This window comes from Pan paniscus, chromosome X (assembly GCF_029289425.2).
Source record: "Pan paniscus chromosome X, NHGRI_mPanPan1-v2.0_pri, whole genome shotgun sequence".
NCBI lineage: Eukaryota > Metazoa > Chordata > Mammalia > Primates > Hominidae > Pan > Pan paniscus.
In genome coordinates, this window is record NC_073272.2 from 56,634,107 (window position 1) to 56,653,995 (window position 19,889).

The 19,889-nt window shown below is 38.9% G+C and overlaps 1 protein-coding gene across 2 annotated transcripts; it reads left to right on the forward strand.

Annotated features, from left to right (window-relative positions):
* The first annotated feature begins 11,669 nt into the window (after positions 1-11,669).
* On the forward strand, positions 11,670-15,539 carry LOC100973106 (P antigen family member 5). 2 transcript variants are annotated; one of them, XM_034950175.3, is made up of 5 exons: positions 11,670-12,087; positions 12,811-12,899; positions 13,202-13,310; positions 14,054-14,179; positions 15,418-15,539. In XM_034950175.3, exons 1-5 carry the CDS (start codon positions 12,036-12,038, stop codon positions 15,432-15,434), a joined length of 393 nt encoding a protein of 130 aa, XP_034806066.1. In that variant the 5' UTR covers positions 11,670-12,035; the 3' UTR covers positions 15,435-15,539. The 2 variants fall into 2 exon arrangements, with proteins under 2 accessions (XP_034806066.1, XP_054962737.1); XM_055106762.2 differs by having other exon boundaries at positions 11,670-11,888.
* The last annotated feature ends 4,350 nt before the right edge of the window (positions 15,540-19,889 follow it).

Here is a 19,889-nt window from a genome sequence, read left to right on the forward strand (position 1 = left end):
GGTAGTTTTTCAGCCCTTGCTCGCCTCCCTGTCTCCCCTGCTCTAGTAGTACACAGTGTGTATTTTTCCCATCTTTATGTCCATGTGTACCCAATGCTTATCTCACACTTATAAGTGAGAACATGCAGTATATGGTTTTCTGTTAACCCAGGACAATTTTAACCACCCATAAAAGACCCCCCAGAAAAGAGCACAGAAAGAGGGGAGGACCAGAAGACTGACACACAGAATGAAGAAACTGATGAGCATTGTCACTGAGTGAGCAGGGCCTCCTAGAGGCTCATCATTGCCCTTTACAAGTGATGCTAGGCTCCAGTGTTCTTTAACAACACAGACTGCATTTCCCAGGGCCTGGGTTGTAGCACTGAGTACTGCTGGAGAAAAACACAGAACATGTTATAACTATTGCACTTTCATTGTCATCATTGTCTCTTAGGATCTCAATGCTAGACAGAAGGCTTTCTTGGTGAATCGGGTCCCTCCCCCAGTCCCTTCTTAGGGAGTTCCAAGATTTCACCTCTCTGCTGGAACCATCTACCACACATTTATCCTCTTGCTATTAGCAAAGCACATTCCCAGTCTCACCTGAGGTCTAAGTGGGCAGATGGTGGGAGGAAGGCCTCAGTGCTGGATCAATAAATTTGCTTGTCGCAGGGGTCCTTGTGAATGCACAGAAGCATGTACATAACATTCCTTCCAGCCCAGAGGAGCACTTTGATTGGGGCATGAGGTATAAGTGCGAGAGGCAGGGATGATGTGCGAATGTAGGCAGATGCCAGATCATGAAAGGAAGAGAGGCACTGCTTATCTTTTAAAATTATTGCGTACTGTTTATTCCAAGGCTTTCTTTTTAAAGACTTATTTTTAGTGGTTTTAGATTTATAGGAAAATGAAGGGAAGGTACAGATGCTTCCCATATTCCATCTTGCCCCAGCCTCAAAGTTTCTTCTGTTATCAACATCTTGCATTAGTGTGGTAAATCTGTTACAATTGATAAGCCAATAATATGTAATTATTAACAAAAGTCTATAGTTAAGTTTTCACTCTTTAAGTTGTATAGCCTATGCGTTTTGGCAAATATGTAAGATGTAGCTACCATTACAGTATCTTACAGGATAGTGTCACTGCCCTAAACATCTCATGTGCATCATCATTTATCCCTGTCTTTCTCCTCCAAATCCCTGGCAACTACTAATCATTTGACTGTCTCCAAAATTGTTCCTTTTCCAGAATGTCATACAGTTGGATTGGTGCAGTATATAGCCTTTTCAGATTGGCTTTTTTTCTCTTAACAGTATACACTTAATGTTTGTCCATATCTTTTTTTGGCTTAAGAGCTCATTTCTTCTTATCATTGAATAATATTCCATTGTACAGACATACCAGAGTTTGTTTATCCATTCACCCACTGGGGGATATCTTCAATGCTTCTGAGTTTTAGCAATTATTAATAAAGTTGCTATAAACATTTATGTGTAGGTTTTGTGCACATATTAAGTTTTTTTTTTTCCTTGAGATGGAGTCTCGCTCTGTCACCCAGGCTGGAGTGCAATGACACAATCTTGGCTCACTGCAACTGCCATCTCCCAGGTTCAACCGATTCTTCTGCCTCAGCCTCCCGAGTAGCTGGGACTACAGGCCCACACCACCACACCTGGCTAATTTTATTTTTTTTGAGACGGAGTCTTGCTCAGTCACCAGGCTGGAGTGCAGTGGTGCAATCTCAACTCACTGTAAGCTCTGCCTCGCGGGTTCAAGTGATTCTCCTGCCTCAGCCTCCCGAGTAGCTAGGACTACAGGCACCTGCTACCACGTCCGGCTAATTTTTTGTATTTTTAGTACAGAAGGGGTTTCATCATGTTGGCCAGGATGGTCTCGATCTCTTGACCTGGTGATCCACCCACCTCAGCCTCCCAAAGTGCTGGGATTACAGGTGTGAGCCACCACACCCACTATATTTTTGTATTTTTAGTAGAGATGGGGTTTTGCCATGTTGGCCAGGCTGGTCTTGAACTCTTGACCTCAGGTGATCCACCTGCCTTTGCCTCTCAAAGTGCTGGGATTACATGCATGAGCACCGCGCCTGGCTCACATATTGTTTTCAACTCATTTGGGTAAATACCAAGGAGCAGGATTTCTGGGTTGTATTGCTTAGTTTTGTTAAAAAGACGCCAAACTGTCTTCCAAAGTGGCTGTACCATTTTGCATTTCCACCAGCAATGAATGAGAGTTCCTGTTGGTCCACATCCTTACCATCATTTGGTATAATCAGTATTTTAGATTTTAGTTATTCTACTAGGTGTGTATTGGTATCTCATTGATGTTTCAATTTCCACATCCTTGCCAGCATTTTGAGGCAGGAGAATAGGGTCTGGAGGCAGGGAACCTAAGGCTATTTCACTCCGACTTTCTAGAACTAAATTGAAAGGAAAACCCTAACTTTCCACACCTAAGTAACAAAAGGACCAGAGGCTACTCCCTTTCACCTTTTCTGCGTGGCAGATGGGAAACTGGTTGCCGGCAACAAATCATACTGAGTGCGGGCCGAGTCTTCGTTTGCAACTTTGTAACTCCAGCTTCTGAATGGTTGCTGTCCACAACCAATCACACTGATTGCGGGCAGAGTCTTCTTTTGCATAGAAGTGTAACTTTATAACTTCACCCTAGCCTCTGAAGTTTGCACAGGAGTGTGACCTTTGTAACTTCACTTCAGCCTCTGGTTGGCTGCTTTCTGCAACCAATCAGACTGATTGCGGGCTACCACTTTCGTTACAAGGTGAGCATGAAGTGGCCAATGGGAAACTTTAGGGGGCATTCGGACCCAAGAAGATTCCGTATTCAGGCCCTTGAGCCACTGCTCGGCTCTGCTCCCACACTGTGGAGTGTACTTTCTTTTTCAATAAAGCCCTGCTTTCGTTTTTTTGTTCTTCATTGTTTCTGTGCTTTGCTGGGCGTTTTGTCCAATTCTTTTTTCAAAATGCCAAGAACCTGGACAACTTGCTGTCACTACCCTCTACCGGTGACAATTTGATATAGTCAGTATTTTAAATTTTAGTTATTCTACTAGGTGTGTATTTGTATCTCATTGTTGTTTTAATTTGCAGTACCTTAATGACACGTGATGTTGAACATCTTTTCATGCACATATTTGCCATCTGTATATCCTCTTTGGTCAGGTGTCTGTTCAAATCTCTTGCCTATTTTTAAATTGGGTTCTTCCTTTTTTTATCGTTGAGTTTTCAGAATTCTTTGTGTATTTGGATACCTGTCCTTCATTACATGTGTTTTACAAATACTTTCTCCCAGTCTTCTGTATTTTGTTTCATTCTCTGAACAGTATCTTTCAGAAAGCAGAAGCATTTAATTGTATTAAAGTCCAATTTATCGTATTTTTTCTTTCACGGATTGTATTTTTTGTGTTATTTTTAAGAAGTCATTACCAGGCCGGGCGTGGTGGCTTATGCCTGTAATCCCAGCACTTTGGGAGGCCGAGGCAGGTGGATCACGAAGTCAGGAGTTCGAGACCAGCCTGGCCAACATTGTGAAACCCCGTCTCTACTAAAAATACAAAACTTAGCTGGGCGTGGTGGCAGGCGCCTGTAATCCTAGCTACTCGGGAGGCTGAGGCAGGAGAATGTTTGGACCCGGGAAGCGGAGGTTGCAGTGAGCTGAGATCGCACCATTGCACTCCAGCCTGGGGAACAGGGCAAGACTCCCTCTAAAAAAAAAAAAAAATATATATATATATATGTTTATATATATGTGATATATATATATTTATTGGTGATATATATATTTATTGTTGATATATATATTTATTGGTGATATATATATATTTATTGGTGATATATATATGTATATATATATCTCACCAAACCCAAAGTCACCTAGATTTTCTCCTACATTGTCTTTTAGAAGTTTTACAGTTTTCCATTTGAATCTAAGATCCATTTTGAGTTCATTTTAATGAAAGGTATAAGGACTGTGTCTGGATTGATTTTTTTTATATGTGGATATCCACCAAGGCTCATTGTGACATTTACATTATGTTTAGAGCTATATCTACAACTAGTTATTTAGAGCAAATTCTACCATAAACCTACTTCACCTGAAAGAAGTTCAGCCATATTTCTAGCAATTTAGGAACAAAAAGAATCACAGACATTTCCTGTCTTCTGATAAATTGGGCTAGAAATTTGCTTAGTAATAAGTCAAATGCTCAACCTACATATTAAAAAAGTTGATCTCAAAATTTTACATTGTAAACAAGGGTTTAGATGTTGCAGTTCCTGCTCTGGGATGCCTATGGTTTGAAAAGCACCATTCAAGTGGATATGTAGCACTTTCGTCTTTTGGTTATTTTGTAGTAATTTGCTCTTGGCTAGTGGGGAGAACCTCATTGTTACACCATCTAAAAAGATGCATAAAAACCATGGTTGTCTCTGAGAAATTTTATGTATGAGCTGGAGATAAATGTGTCAAACAACATCCAAAGGAAGTAACTGGGCTCAGAGAAGGCAAGAGAGGATCAGAGTTTCAAAATTAGGAAAGAAGGTCCCTTCAGAGAGTCCCTTGCCCTGATGCTGAAGACTTTTTTTTTCAAGTGAATTTATTTATTTTTAAATTGACAGATAAAATTGTATGTATTTATTGTGCACAACATAATATTTTGAAGTACATATATGTTATGGAATGGTTAAATATAGTTAATTAACATCGTATTACCTCACATAGTTATCGTTTTGTGGTGAGAACACTTAACATCCATTCTCAGCGTTTTTCAAGGTCTCTTAAAGTTATTCTCCCTATCTAACTGTAATTTTGTAGTCCTTTAATGGGATGTGAACTCTAGTTCAGTTCATGACTTATGGAGGATCTCAAACCATATCTCTTGAACTGATGGATGGGTGGAGTCATGACTTCTTGCATGCACGGACGGATGTAAATTTTAAGTCTCATTTTCTCTGGTGAAGTCACAAGGGTGCTTTCCAGCCCATGTTAAATTAGCTTTATAATTTATTTTGGGACAAAAGTAGTATGAGTCACTAAAAACACAGTGTTGGAAATTACATCATAAGGATATTGACTCTGCAGAATTGTCCCATCAGAAGAATGTTATGATCTGTGTTGAGTGCCTGTCAGAGGACTCTACTAAGAGCTAGGTATTCAATATAAACCACTATGCATCATGAAAAATAAAGATACACATCTGAATGCCAACATACTTTGCATGTGCTCTAATTCCTATGCAGCAAGTGTGAAAATGGTATTCATACAATCACACAAAGGAGTGTGTGCACACAAGGACCGGCATCAGAAGTATCTCAACTAAGGGCAGAAGTTACAAAAAGCCTATATTTACCACTGTGAATGAGGAGCCTCTGGTTTCTACAGCACTGTTCAACCTCTCAGGCTCTGCTCTATGCCTAGTTTTAGTTTTGGTTTAGTCATTCACTCTGATTATATCATTTTTTTCCATGTTACATTCATTGCTCATAAGTTCTTACCTTCATTGGAAGTTTTCTTATGTTTTAGGACACATTAATTTAAAACAATCCACTCACTGTTTTAGTATTTTATAATTTAGACTCTAGAACCTGAATAACCATGAAGACCAACTTGATGAAACATACATTGAATGTTTTAAAATTTATTTTTATTTTTAATTTTTGTAAATATATAGTAGGTGTATATATTTATAAGGTACATGAGATGTTTTGATACAGGCATGCAATGTGAAATAAGCACATCATGGAGAATGGGGTATCCACCCCCTCAAGCACTTATCCTTTATGTTACAAAAAATCCAAAAACATTATTTATTTTAGAATACACAATTATTCTTGACTATAGGCACCCTATTGTGATATCAAATAGTATTCATTTTTTCTAGGTTTTTCTACCTACTAACTATTCCCATCTACCCCTAACCCCCCACTACACTTCTCAGGCTCTGGTATCCATCCTTCTAGTCTCTATGTCAATGAGTTCAATTGTTTTAATTTTTAGATCCTACAAATAAGTGAGAACATACAATGTTTGTCTTTCTGTGCCTGGCTTATTTTACTTAACATAATGACCTCCAGTTCCATCCATGTTGTAGCAAATGACTGGATCTCATTTTTTTTTATGGCTGATAGTACCCCATTATGTATATGTACCACAATTTCTTTATCCATTCATCTGTCGAAGGACACTTAGGTTGCTTCTAAATCTTAGCTATTATAAATAGTGCTGCAACAAACATAGGAATGCAGATATCCCTTCAATATACTGATTTCCTTTCTCTTGAGTATATACCCAGCAGTGGGATTGCTGGATCATATGTTAACTCTATTTTTAGTTTTTTGAAAAACCTTCAAACTGTTTTCCATAGTAGTTGTACTAATTTACATTCCCACCAACAGTGTACAAGGGTTCCCTTTTCTCTACATCCTCACCAATATTTGTTATTGCCTTTCTTTTGGATATTAGCCATTTTAACTGGGGTGACATGATATCTCACTGTAGTTTTGATTTACATTTCTCTGATGATCTATGATGTTGAGCACCTTTTCATATGCCTGTTTGCCATTAGTATGTCTTCTTTTGAGAAATGTCTACTCAAATGTTTTGCCCATTTTTTATTGGATTATTAGATTTATTCCTATAGAGTTGTTTGAGCTCCTGTATATTCTGGTTATAAATCCTTTGTCAGAGGGGTAATTTGCAAACATTATCTCCCATTCTGTGGGTTGTCTCTTCACTTTGTTGATTGTATCCTTTGCCGTGCAGAAGCCTTGTAACTTGATGTGATACCATTTGTCCATATTTGCTTTGGTTGCCTGTGCCTGTGGAGTATTGCTCAAGAAGTCTTTGCCCAGACTAATGTCCTGGAGATTTTCTCCGGTGTTTCCTGTAGCAGTTTCATAGTTTTCAGTCTTACATTTAAGTCTTTAATTCATTTTGATTTGATTTTTATATAGCCAGAGCTTGTGGTCTAGTTTCATTCTTCTATGTATGGCTATCCCGTTTTCCCAGCACAACTTTTTGAAGAGAATGTCTTTTCCCAGTGTATGTTCCTGGCACTTTTGTAAAATGTGAGTTCACTGTAGGTGTGTGGATTTTTTTCTAGGTTCTCTATTTTGTTCTATTGATCTATGTGTGTGTTTATGCCAGCACCATGCTGTTTTGGTTACTATAGCTCTGTAGTATAATGCTACATGCTGTCTGCCTCAGCCTCCCAAATCATTTTTCATTTCTGATTTTATTATTTTTATTATTTTATTTATTTGGGTTTTCTCTCTTTTTTTCTTAGTCTGGCTAATGGTTTGTCAATTTTGGTTAACATATTAAAAAACAACTTTTTGTTTTACTGCTCTTTTGTAGGTTTATTTTCATTTCAATTTTATTTATTTCTACTCTGATCTTTATTATTTCTTTTTTTCTACTAATTTTTGGTTTGGTTTGCTCTTTCTTTGCAGCTCTTTAAGATGCATCATTAGATCGTTTATTTGAAGTTTTTACCTTTTTTGATGTAGGCACTTATAGCTATAAGCATCTTTCTTAGTATTGTTTTTGCTGTATCCCATAGGTTTTGATATGTAGTGTTTACATTATCATTTGTTTCAAGAAGTTTTTAAATTTCCTTCTTAGCTTCTTCTATGACCCATTAATCATTCAGGAGCAGATTGTTGAGTTTTCATGTATTTGTATAGTTCCCAAGATTCCTCTTGTTATTAATTTCTAGTTTTATTCCATTCTGATCTGGAAAGATGCTTGATATTTCAATTTTTAAAAAAATTTTTATGACCTAATATATGGTCTGTCCTTGAGAATGATCCATGGACTGAGGAAAATAATGTGTATTCTCTAGCCATTGGATGAAATGTTCTGTGAATATCTATTAGATCCATTTGCTCTATAGTGCAGATAGTCTGTTTTTGTTGTTGATGTTGTTGAGTTTCTGTCTGGAAGATCTGTCCAATACGGAATGTGGGGTGCTGAAATCTCCATCCATTATTGTATTGGGACCTATCTCTCTCTTTAGCTCTAATGGTATTTGTTTTATATATCTGAGTGCTCTAGTGTTGGGTGCATATATATTTAAAATTGTTATATGTTTTTGATGAATTGACCCCTTTATTATTATAGAGTGACATTTGTGTCTCCTCTCAAAGTTTTTGTTTTGAAATCTATTTTTTGTTTTTTCTTTAAAAATCTTTTATATTTAGTTCAGGCATACATGTGGTGCAGGTTTGTTATACAGGTGAACTTATGTCATGGGGGTTTGTTGTACAGATTATTTTGTCACCCAGGTATTAAGCCTGGTACTCATGAGCTATTTTTCCTGATCCTCTCCCTCTTCCCAACCTCCACTCTTTGGTAGGCCCTGGTGTCTGTTGTTCTCCTGTGTGTGTCCATTTTTTCTCATTTTTCGCTCCAACTTATAAGTGAGAACATGCAGTATTTAGTTTTCTGTTCATGCATTACTTTGCTAAGTATAATGACCTCCAGCTCCATCTATGTTCCAGCAATGGTTATAATGTCATTTGTTTTTATGGCTGCATACTATTCCATGGTATATATGCACTACATTTTCTTTATCCAGTCTACCATTGATGGGTTTTTAGGTTGATTCCATGTCTTTGGTATTGTGAATAGTGCTGCAGTGAACGTATACATGCGTCTTTATGATAGGACAATTTATATTTCTTTGGCTATATACCCAGTAATAGGATTGTTGGATCAAATGGTAATTCTGGTTTTGGGTCTTTGGGGAATCAACACACTGTTTCTCATGATTGTTGAACTAATTTACATTTCCACCAACAGTGATTAAGTGTTTCTTTGTCTCCACAACATCACCAGCATCTTTTTTTTTTTTTACTTTTTAATAATAGCCATTCTGACTCGTGTGAGATGATATCTCCTTGTGGTTTGAATTGCATTTCTGTAATGATCAGTGATGTTGAGTTTTATTTCATATGCTTATTGGCCACATGGATGTCTTCTTTTGAAAGTGTCTGTTCATATCCTTGGTCCACTTTTTAATGGTATTGTTTTTTTGTTTTGTTTTGTTTTAGACGGAGTCTCAGCCTGTTGCCCAGGCTGGAGTGCAGTGGCATGATCTCCACTCACTGTAACCTCCGCCTCATGGGTTCAAGTAATTCTCCTGCCTCAGCCACCCTAGTAGCTGGGATTATAGGCATGCACCACCACGCCCAGGTAATTTTTGTATTTTTGGTAGATATGGGGTTTTGCCATGTCGGCCAGCCTGTTCTCAAACTCCTGGCCTGAAGCGATCTGTCTGCCTCAGCCTCCCAAAGTGCTGGGATTACAGCTGTGAGGCACCGTGCCTGGCGTGTCTTTTTTTTTTTTTTTGTAAATTTGTTTAAGTTCCTTACACGTGCTGGAAACTGGAACTTAGATGCATAGTTTGCAAAAATATTCTCCTATTCTGTGTGTTGTGTGTTCACTCTGTGGATAGCTTCCTTGCTGTGCAGAAGTTCTGTAGTTTAATTAGATCCCATTTGTCAATTTTTGCTTTTGCTGGAATGGCTTTTGGCATCTTCGTTATGAAATCTTTGCCCATTCCTATGTCTAGAATGATATTGCCTAGGTCGTCTTCCAGGATTTTTATAGTTTTAGGTTTTATACTTAAGTTCTTAATCCATTTTTAGTTAATTTTTGTATAAGAAGTGATCCAGTTTCAATCTTTTGCATAAGCTAGCCAGTTATCCTGGGACCATTTATTGAATAGGGAATACTTTCTATATTGCTTGCTTTTGTTGAGTTTGTTGAAGATCAGATGGTAATAGGTGTGAGGTGTGCAGCATTATTTCTGGACGGTGTATTCTATTTCATTGGTCCATGTGACTGTTTTGGTACCAGTACAATGCTTTTTTGGTTACCATGGCCTCATATTATAGTTTGAAGTCAGGTAATATGATGCCTCTGGCTTCATTCTTTTTGCTTAGGATTGCCTTGGCTATTGGGGCTCTTTTTTGGTTCCATATGAATTTTAAAGTAGTTTTTTTTTCTAATTCCATGAAGAGTGTCATTGGTAGTTTAATAGGAATATCATTGAATCTATAAACTGCAGTTTGGCCTTTTGACAACATTGCTTCTTCCTGTTCATGAGCATGGAATGTTTTTCCATTTGTTTTTGTCATCTCTGATTTCTTTAAGCAGTGTTTTGTAGTTGTCATAGTAGAGACTTTTCTCCTCCCTAGTTACCTGCATTCCTAGGTATTTTATTGTTTCTGTGGCAATTGTGAATGGGATTGTGTTTCTGATTTGGCTCTGACCTTGAAGGTTGCTGGTGTATAGAAGTGCTCCGGGTTTTTGTACATTAATTTTGTATCCGGAAACTTTCCTGAAGTTGTTTATAAGATCAAGGATCTTTTTGGCAGAGAATCTGGGATTTTCTAGGTATAGAATCATATTGTTTGCGAACAGAGATTGTTTGACTTCTATGAAAAACATAGTGAAGTGAAAGCAAACATCTGTCCAGAAGGGAATAGAACAATAAAAATGCCCAATAATAAATTTAATTTGAATGTGAAGAACTAATATGAAGCAAATAACACAGTCATTGTGAGGGATACATAAAAAGACTTGAGGAAATGAGGAGTGGCTTTTTCTTGGATAGAGAAATTCTAAAATAGAAATATAGATATTGTCCCTAAGTTAAGATGTAATTTAAAAATAATAACTAGTGTCTCACCTGGAATATTTTAGCACCTGATCAAATGATTCTGAAGTTCATCTGAAAGACAAATGTGTCAGAGTAGACAGAAAAGGAAAAAGCAATGAGGGAGGGCAAGCATTATTTCGCATTACAAATATAATTAAGCTACAGCAATTAAAATAGTATACTAGTGGTACAGGTACAAACGACTCAATGGAAGAAAATTAAAATAAGAGAGTTACATACAAAATTGAGTGGGGATGTAGGTGATGATAAAAGAGCCACTTCAAAACAGTGGGTGAAACAGGGATTCAACAAATGATGTAGAGTCCCTACCACTTAATTTTGTTCAGATGGATCAATGTTTTTTGTTTTTTTTTTGTTTTGTTTTGTTTTTTTTTTTTTGAGATGAAGTCTCACTTTGTTGCCCAGGCTGGAGTGCAGTGGCACGATCTCGGCTCACTGCAACTTCCACCTCCTGGGTTCAAGCAATTATCCAGCCTCAGCCTCCCGAGTAGCTGGGACTACAGGCGCGTGCCACTATGCCCGGCTAATTTTTTGAATTTTTAGTAGAGATCAGGTTTCACCATGTTAGCCAGGATGATCTCGATCTACTGACCTCGTGATCTGCCCGCCTGGGCCTCCCAAAGTGCTGGGATTACAGGCGTAAGCTACCGCGCCTGGCCCGGATCAATGATTTTGAATGTACAATCATGCAACAAAAACTATGAATGTCTTATCATATTGGAGTGGGTAAGATCATTGCAAGCATGACAGCAGACTCGCGAAGGCACAAGAAAATGATTTATGAAAGCAGATATAAAATGGGTATTAACATACATAATATTTATTTCTATGATGGCGAATTTGTCTGAAACACATTGTTTTCTTAGAGTAACCTGGGCCTCATATTCTCCAACGCCATTGGAAGTGAAAGGAAGGTTGGGCGGGGGAAAAAGAAAAGTGCTTTGTAAGTTCATTTTCGTTGTCAGGAGAGCTTGTGGTTTAGGTTCTCCACAGAGGCAGGAAAACCTCAGTCACGTGGCAAATACCCCACTGAGTGCGCATGCTGCACAGATCTGTTGCTGCGCATGCGTCTTTCTGCCCACCTTCTGTCTAGGCAGATCTCTGCAAGGAGAGGTTGTGTCTTCATTCTTTCCGCCATCTTCGTTCTTTCCGCCATCTTCGTTCTTTCTCACTGACCGAGACTCAGCCGGTAGGTCTGCAGAGTGGTCTTCCTGGTAATTTAGTTGTGAGTGAATGTGTGGAGGAGCCAGCGGGCTTAGGACAGGTCCCGTGGCACAGTCCGTGGCTTTGAGGGAAAAGGGCCTCACGGTGGTCCTCCGCCTTCCCCCAGGTCGTGATGCAGGCGCCATGGGCCGGTAATCGTGGCTGGGCTGGAACGAGGGAGGAAGGTAGGCCGTGGAGGGGGTAGATCGCCTGAAGATGGTGCCAGTCCTGGGGGTGGGTGCTGTTAGAGGTGTCTGAGTCCCGAAAACGCCTGGAACTCTCTGAGGGAGGACAGTTTCTGGACTCTTCGTTAGGGATGCGAGAAGGGATGGTGTGGGTGGTAAGGAAGGGGCCAGGAAACTGGGAACGCTGTGGGCTGGTGACTACGGCCCTGAGGTCTGTAGAGTGCCTGGCAGAGGTGTCCAGTGAGGAACATAACCTTAACTCTGTGTCGCAACTTCTCATCTCAGCCATGGACCTCATGGAAAGGAATGGGTGAGGCTGTGCATTCCAACAAAACTTGATTTTTCGGGGAGTGGGGAGGAGGTGGTGGTGGCCCTAGTATATCAGAGTGGGACGAAAGCAGCAGTCACTTCAGTTTCAATTTTCTGCCCGTTTTTTTCCTAAATGTGTAAATGATGGAGAGTCTAATTGTGAAGCCAAAACTCAGAAAAGTCCTCTGTCTTTTGCTATGGCGTTAAGGTGATTTCTGTGCCTCTTCGACTATGATACAAACAAATCTGTCCTTAGTTTGATTGGAAAGCACGCGTACTTATCAATGCTCTGTGACTTAGTTTGAAAATATTTTCAAAATTAAAAAAGTACAAATCACCATTTTGCCATGGAATGTTCATATATATAGCTAAGTTCTTACACACTTTTTCCAAATAACAATATTTTGTTTTCAGTGAGAGATATGAGTGAGCATGTAACAAGATCCCAATCCTTAGAAAGAGGAAATGACCAAGAGTCTTCCCAGCCAGTTGGACCTGTGATTGTGAGTCCTTTAGCATTTGATGTTTTCTATTAACACATTTTATTTTAAAAAATATTTTTGAGCGAGTGTACATGCACTGATACAGTGTTCCATGCTAATAAAAAATGATGATGGCATCTCATGAAGGCAACTTTGGTTCAGGAATATTATATTCTGGTGTTGCCTTATGGATATGGATATTTTACTCTCTCTCTCTATATATATCTATTGGAAAATGTCTTTAGATTTATGATTCGATGCACATATGCATTTGTGTGTTTATATTATTGACTTTTTATTCGCACACACACTTACACCCTTAGGTCCAGCAGCCCACTGAGGAAAAACGTCAAGAAGAGGAACCACCAACTGATAATCAGGGTATTGCACCTAGTGGGGAGATCAAAAATGAAGGAGCACCTGCTGTTCAAGGTGAAGGGAGAGTGGAGAATAATGCTTATGGGTGGTGGAGGTATATTTATGCATTATATTTTATGACATACCAGTAACAGGAGGACAGAAAACATTAGGAAGGAATCTTAAACATTTCCTACTGCTGCTGTGCGGAGGGGTGGGACAAGGACACATAAAAAGCCACAAACTTTCCTACCATTTTGACGGAGGCTTTTTATTGATTGGGTATTTGCATGGTTGCCGTAAACCTTTGAGTGTTTTCCAGAGTTCCTGTATGGTTTGTTCAGCCATTTTCTGTTTTTTGTTTTGTTTTGTTTTGTTTTATGCTTCTGTGGAAGAATGGCAGCTTGCAGCTTCCTAGTCTGCCATCTGCGGACATCTCATGTATTTTTATAAGATACTTTTTAACACATTTATTAATGCTTCCTCATGCTGTGTAATATACTAAGCGCTGGAGATGTCAGTGCCAAATTTTTGCCTAAAGCTCATAGTCTAGTCAGACTGACTCAAACAAATCACTGATTTAATGTGATAAGAATAAGAACAAATGAGTACAAAAGGAACAAGTAAGTTGTCTAGGGCCAGCCTTGGGAAAGGAAAGGGCAATGTTTGAACATCTCTGCTTTCCTGCTTTTCTGGCAACAGACTTCTGAAATAATTAGCCTACAGATTTTTATTTCACAATGATGAGGGAATAAATATTATTACCTCGTTCATAGTTCATATTTTAATTCGTAAATTGACGACTTTTTATCTTTAAGGGCCTGATGTGGAAGCTTTTCAACAGGAACTGGCTCTGCTTAAGATAGAGGATGCACCTGGAGATGGTCCTGATGTCAGGGAGGGGACTCTGCCCACTTTTGATCCCACTAAAGTGCTGGAAGCAGGTATGTTATTCAATAAGATGCAAATTATAGGGTTTCTATTTTCACAATATTTTATTTTGTGTGACACAGAGGTAAAATTACTGCTACTTTAATATCATACTTCACATCTAAAGATTCTTTGAAGGTAGTTCAGACCCAAATGGCTGCCTTACACACTATCAGAGATAGAAGCCCAGGTGTGGTGGCTCATGCTGTTAATTGCAGCACTTTGGGAAGCCGAGGCAGAAAGACCACTTGAGGCCAGGACTTCAAGAGATAGAATAAATTGGGTCAAAGCTAATTGAATTACGATATGAAAGATATGAAACATGCTAAGAGAGTAGATTTTGAGTGTCTTCACAGCTATATGAAATAATGCATATATTAATTAGGTTGAGCCGTTTTACAATGTATGTATATTTTAAAACATCATGTTTTACATGATAAATATATATGATTTCATGTGTCATTTTTAAAAGAAAGATAAGAAAAGGTTTTCTAACTTTTAAATGTAAGTCATGTAACCAACAGCCAATAATTTTCAGGTATTTTTACAGAGGACTGTTTTTAACAAATACATAACATGTTTATGATAAGCATCAGTTTATGTTGTAATGTTAATTGTGCTGGTAATGTCTTAAAGCTAGCGTGGGGGTTTTCAGTTTACTGTATAAACTGAAATGCTTTTAAGCATGTTGAGAGGCAGGAGTACCAATGAAAATAGTGACAAATGTTCACTACTTAAAGCAACTACATAATGTCTAAACTAGTCCAAAGTAACATTTTAACACTTTTTCACAAGATACACAAAAGTAATACTGACTTTTCTATTTCCTGCACTTAGGCAGTTCTAAGCATATTCTATATTCAGAGTGTTATTTCATATCAAAAAATTTAAATGATACTTTAAAAATATTTTTTTTTCCTTAGGTTTTTGTTTGGTTGAATTTTTACTAAAAGTATAGGCATATTTTTACTTTCCACTTACACATATAAAATAGATTCACTTGATTTAATTCATTCTGTACTCGAACAGTCTCTTTGTTATTCTACTAGAAAAAGTGGCATGAATTAAAAATATTGTTAATATGCCTGGAAGTCTACCTTCTGAGTTTATTCAGAGGCTAACTGGATGTAAGCTAAAGGGACACCCTCAGGGTTCTGATTTTAGTTAATCAACACTGTAGTTGTATACTTCTAGTGTCATCTAAATAGAAATCTGCTGAATAACGTGCTCTAATTTTATATTTATATTATAGGTGAAGGGCAACTATAGGTTTAAACCAAGACAAATGAAGACTGAAACCAAGAATATTGTTCTTATGCTGGAAATTTGACTGTTAACATTCTCTTAATAAAGTTTTACAGTTTTCTGCAAAGACTTCTGCACTTTTTTGTTAAATTTATTTCTAGATTTTTAATACTCTTGAGAATTGTATCTTTTATGAAAATTTAAATCCTGTGTTTGAGATGGTATATAGAGAGAACATGTTGGTACATTGATTTTCTATCCTGCAACCTTTCTAACTATGCTTATTAATTCCAAAAGTTTACCTCTATATCCTTTTGGATTTTTAACAGACACAATTGTATAATCTTTTAATAATAACAGGTTTCTTTGCCATTTTTAACATTATTCCTTTTATTTACTTTTCTCATTCATGGTAGTGGACAGAATTTCCCAGTATAATTTGAATACAGTTGGTGGTTGTAGACATTCTTGTCTTGTTTCTGATCAGAAACAGGTCATTTTCCACATTTCACCTTAATGTTTACCGTACTTTTCTTGTAGGTGCAGTTTATCAGAGTAAGGAAGTTCTATTCCTGGTTTGCTAAGAGTAGTTATCTTCAGTATATGTTGAATTTTATCAAACACTTGTAGTGCATCTATTCAGATGATCATAGGAATTTTTTTTTTTTTTGAGACAGAGTCTCACTCTGTCGCCCAGGCTGGAGTGCAGTGGCACGATCTCAGCTCACTGCAACCTCCGCCTCCTGGGTTCAAGCGATTCTCCAGCCTCAGCCTCCCAAGTAACTGGGATTATAGGTGCCCGCCACTGTGCCTAGCTGATTTTTGTATTTTTAGTAGAGACGGGGTTTCACCATCTTGGCCAGGCTGGTCTCGAACTCCTGACCTCATGATCACCCGCCTCGGCCTCCCAAAGTGCTGGGATTACAGGCGTGAGCCACCGCACCCGGACTTCTTTGCATTATTTCCATGATAATTTCTTTTGCCTCTTTCTCTGTTCTCAGTATCCAGAGATTTTCTTAATCTACATCTATATCACCTTTATTAAAACTTTTAAAATTGTTTCACTTTTGTCTTTCATTGAATGCTTTTTTATTTGCTACCTAATTTCTAAGAGACTTTTAAAACTACTTTTTCTTAATTGATAGCTGAAATAAAAGTATACAGCTTAACCAATTGAGCTCTCCTGTTGATACCAAAGTGAAGGCAACTTCCTAAAACATATTGGATACTCATTTTTTCCCTCTTCTATGGAAGGATGTACACAGCACTGGACTTGTATGTTGCCCATAGACTTGCAAGCACTGCCACCCCCTGCCACCAACTTTGACAACAACCTAATTTTTTTTTTTGAGAAGGATAAAAGCCCATGGGGAGCAGGGATTCTTAAGTTGTACTGACTTTGGTTGGAGTGCTTTGAATGAACTAAGTAAGTTCAATTTGGGGCATGCTGAAACTCAGGGAAAACTGATTTCTGCTGTTCTCTCCAAGTCATCTGATGACTGTCTTTGATTCAGAAATTTGGGTGTGGAGGCACTCGAAGACAGAAAACTTGGGCAATGAGTAAAGATGGAGAGATCATTGTTTTCTCCACAGAGAAAGATAAACCCATAAAGTCTGGTCTATTTATTCTGAAGTCTACCCATTAAAGGTGATTGAAAATGTTTTTCTGTTGCTCAAGCTTTGGATCATAGACTTTTGTGAGGAACTGTGTGGCTGGGTCAGAAGCCATACTGAAGATGGATGCCAGCCCCCCCACCTCCGTCAGCCAGGGATCCTTGAGGTCTAAGAGATATTTATTTCAGCTGCTAGGATCATCTTCTCTGGGTGAGGGATGTAATTATACAAATTAGTCTATGACATAGGGAAACAAAACCTCAGGAGGACCAGAGATTACCATATGTGTCTGTGGGGCAACATGAGGCTAAGAATCCAATGATGAGGCAGCAGCCCCTCCATGTTGCTTGGTACCAGACAGCTCAGATCGATCAGGGTCATAGGCACCTAAAATTCCAAGATTCACAGGATGAGAGTTTGCTGCAGTTGTGTGTAAGGGGGACTCCTTCACAAAAAGTCTGCCTTGGTGGTACTGGTAACAGCCATTGCTTAATTTTCCACCGCTGCTTTTTTCACTTAATTCAACAGTTCTTAAGCCAAACCTTTACCAATGACTTCTCAGCTTTGAAGACTGAAGCCTGTCCCTCCAAGGTAACCCAATTGAGGTATGCTGTCTTCCTGAACATATCATCCAACACTCTTAGCTGTTCCAGAAAAAAGACTGTGTGGCTCCAAGCATACCTTGGATTTGCTGGCATGAGATGCTTTGATGTGCAATAGTTCAATTAGCTGGGTCACATCTGAATTACTTTGTAGTGCCTCAGTTTAGTATATGACATTATTTTTAGTATTGAGGCATAATTCAATTACAGAAAAATTCACTCTTTAGTTCTACAGTTTGAGTTTTGACAAATGCATGCAGTATATAAGTACTACCACGATCAAGCTCTAGGATAGTTCTATCATTCCAAAATGTTGTCTTCTGCCCTTTTTTAGTCAACTTCTTTCTCTGTCTCTATCTACTGGCAACCACTGATCTGTTCTCCAAAACTATAGTTTGGCCTTTTGTAGAATTTCATATAAATAAAATCATAGAGTATTTAATTTTTCACGTCTGGCTTCTTTTACTTTTCTTTCTTTTACTTTTCACTATCCAGCATGAGATTCATTCATGCTGTCTATCGGTACTTTGTTCCCCTTTATTGATAAATAGTATTTCTCTGTATGGATTTAACACTGTTTGATTAAAGGACAAATTGAAGGACATTTTATTTGTTTTCCTTTCTTGGAGATAAAACCACTGTAAAGATCTATAATGTGGTTTGAATATTTGTCTCCTCCAAATCTCATGTTGAAATGTGATTCCCAGTGTTGGAGATGGGCTATGATGGGAGGTGATTGGATCATGGAGGCAGATCCCTCCTGAATTGTTTAGCACCATCCCCTTGGTGATAAGTGAGTTCTTGTTCAGTTCACATGAGATATGATTGTTTAAAAGTCTGGGACATCCCTTTCACTCTATTGATGCTGCTTACCATGTGTTATGCCTGCTCCCTCTTTGCCTTCTGCCATGGTTGTAAGCTTCCCGAGACCTCCCTAGAAGCAGATGTGGGTGCCAGGCTTTCTGTATAGCCTGCAGAACCATGGGCCAATTAAACCTCCTTCCTTTATAAATTACCCAGCCTCAGGCATTTCTTTATAGTAATGTAAAAATGGCCTAACACAGAAAATTGGGGAGGAGTGGGGCATTGCTATAAAGATAACTGAAAATGTAGAAGTGGCTTTGGAACTGGATAATGGGCAGAGGTTGGAAGTGTTTGTAGGTCTCAGAAGAAGACAGGAGGACAAGGGAACATTCAGAACTTCTTAGAGATTCGTTAAGTGGTTGTGACCAAAATGCTGATAGAAATATGGACAGTGAAGGCCAGGCTGATAACGTCTCAGATGAAAATGAGGACGTTATTGGGAAGTGGATCAAAGGCCACCCTTGTTACACCCTAGCAAAAAACTTGGCTGCATTGTGTCTATGCTATAGGGATTTGTGGAAGTTTGAACTTAAAAGTGATGACTTAGGGTATCTGGTGGAAGAAATTTCTAAGCAGCCAAGTGTTCAATATGTGGCCTGGCTGCTTCTATCAATGTATGATCAGATACAAAAGCAAATAAATGGCTTAAAGTTGGAACTTATATTTAAAAGGGAAATAGAGCATAAAAATTTGGAAAATTTACAGCCTGGCCTTGTGGTAAAAGAGGAAAGAGCATTTTTCAGGAGAGAACACAAGCCAGTGTTCTCTCTAGCAGCCACTTGCTAGAGAGGTTAGCATAGCTAAAAGGGAGCCAAGTGCTAATATCCAAGACCGTGGTGAAAGGCCTTGAAGGCATTTCAGAGATCTTGGAGACAGCTCCTGCCATCACAGGCCCAGAGACCTAGAAGGAAAGAATGATTTATCAGCCAGGCCCAGGGTCCTGCTGCCCTGTGCAGCTTCGGGACACTGCTTCCCGCATCCTGGCTGCTCCAGCTCCAGCCTCAGTGAAAAGGGCCTCAGATACTGCTCAGGCCACTGTTTTGAAGAGCACAAAGTGCCATAAGCCTTGGCGGTTTCTATGTGGTGTTAAGTCTGTGGGTACACAGGATGCAAGAGTGAAGGAAGCTTGACAGCTTCCCTCTCAATTTCAGAGGATGTACAAGAAAGTCTGGCTGCCTGGACAGAAGCCTGCCACAGAAACAGAGCCCTCACAGAAATCTACTAGGGTAGTGCTGAGGAGAAATACGGGGTTAGAGTCCTCCCCTCACAGAGTCCCCACCAGGGCCCTGCCTAGTGGAGTTCTGTAAAGGAGACTGCCACCCTCCAGACCCCAGAATGGTAGAGCTACCAGCAGTTTGCATGCTGAGCCTGAAAAAGCTGCAGGCACTCAACTCCAACC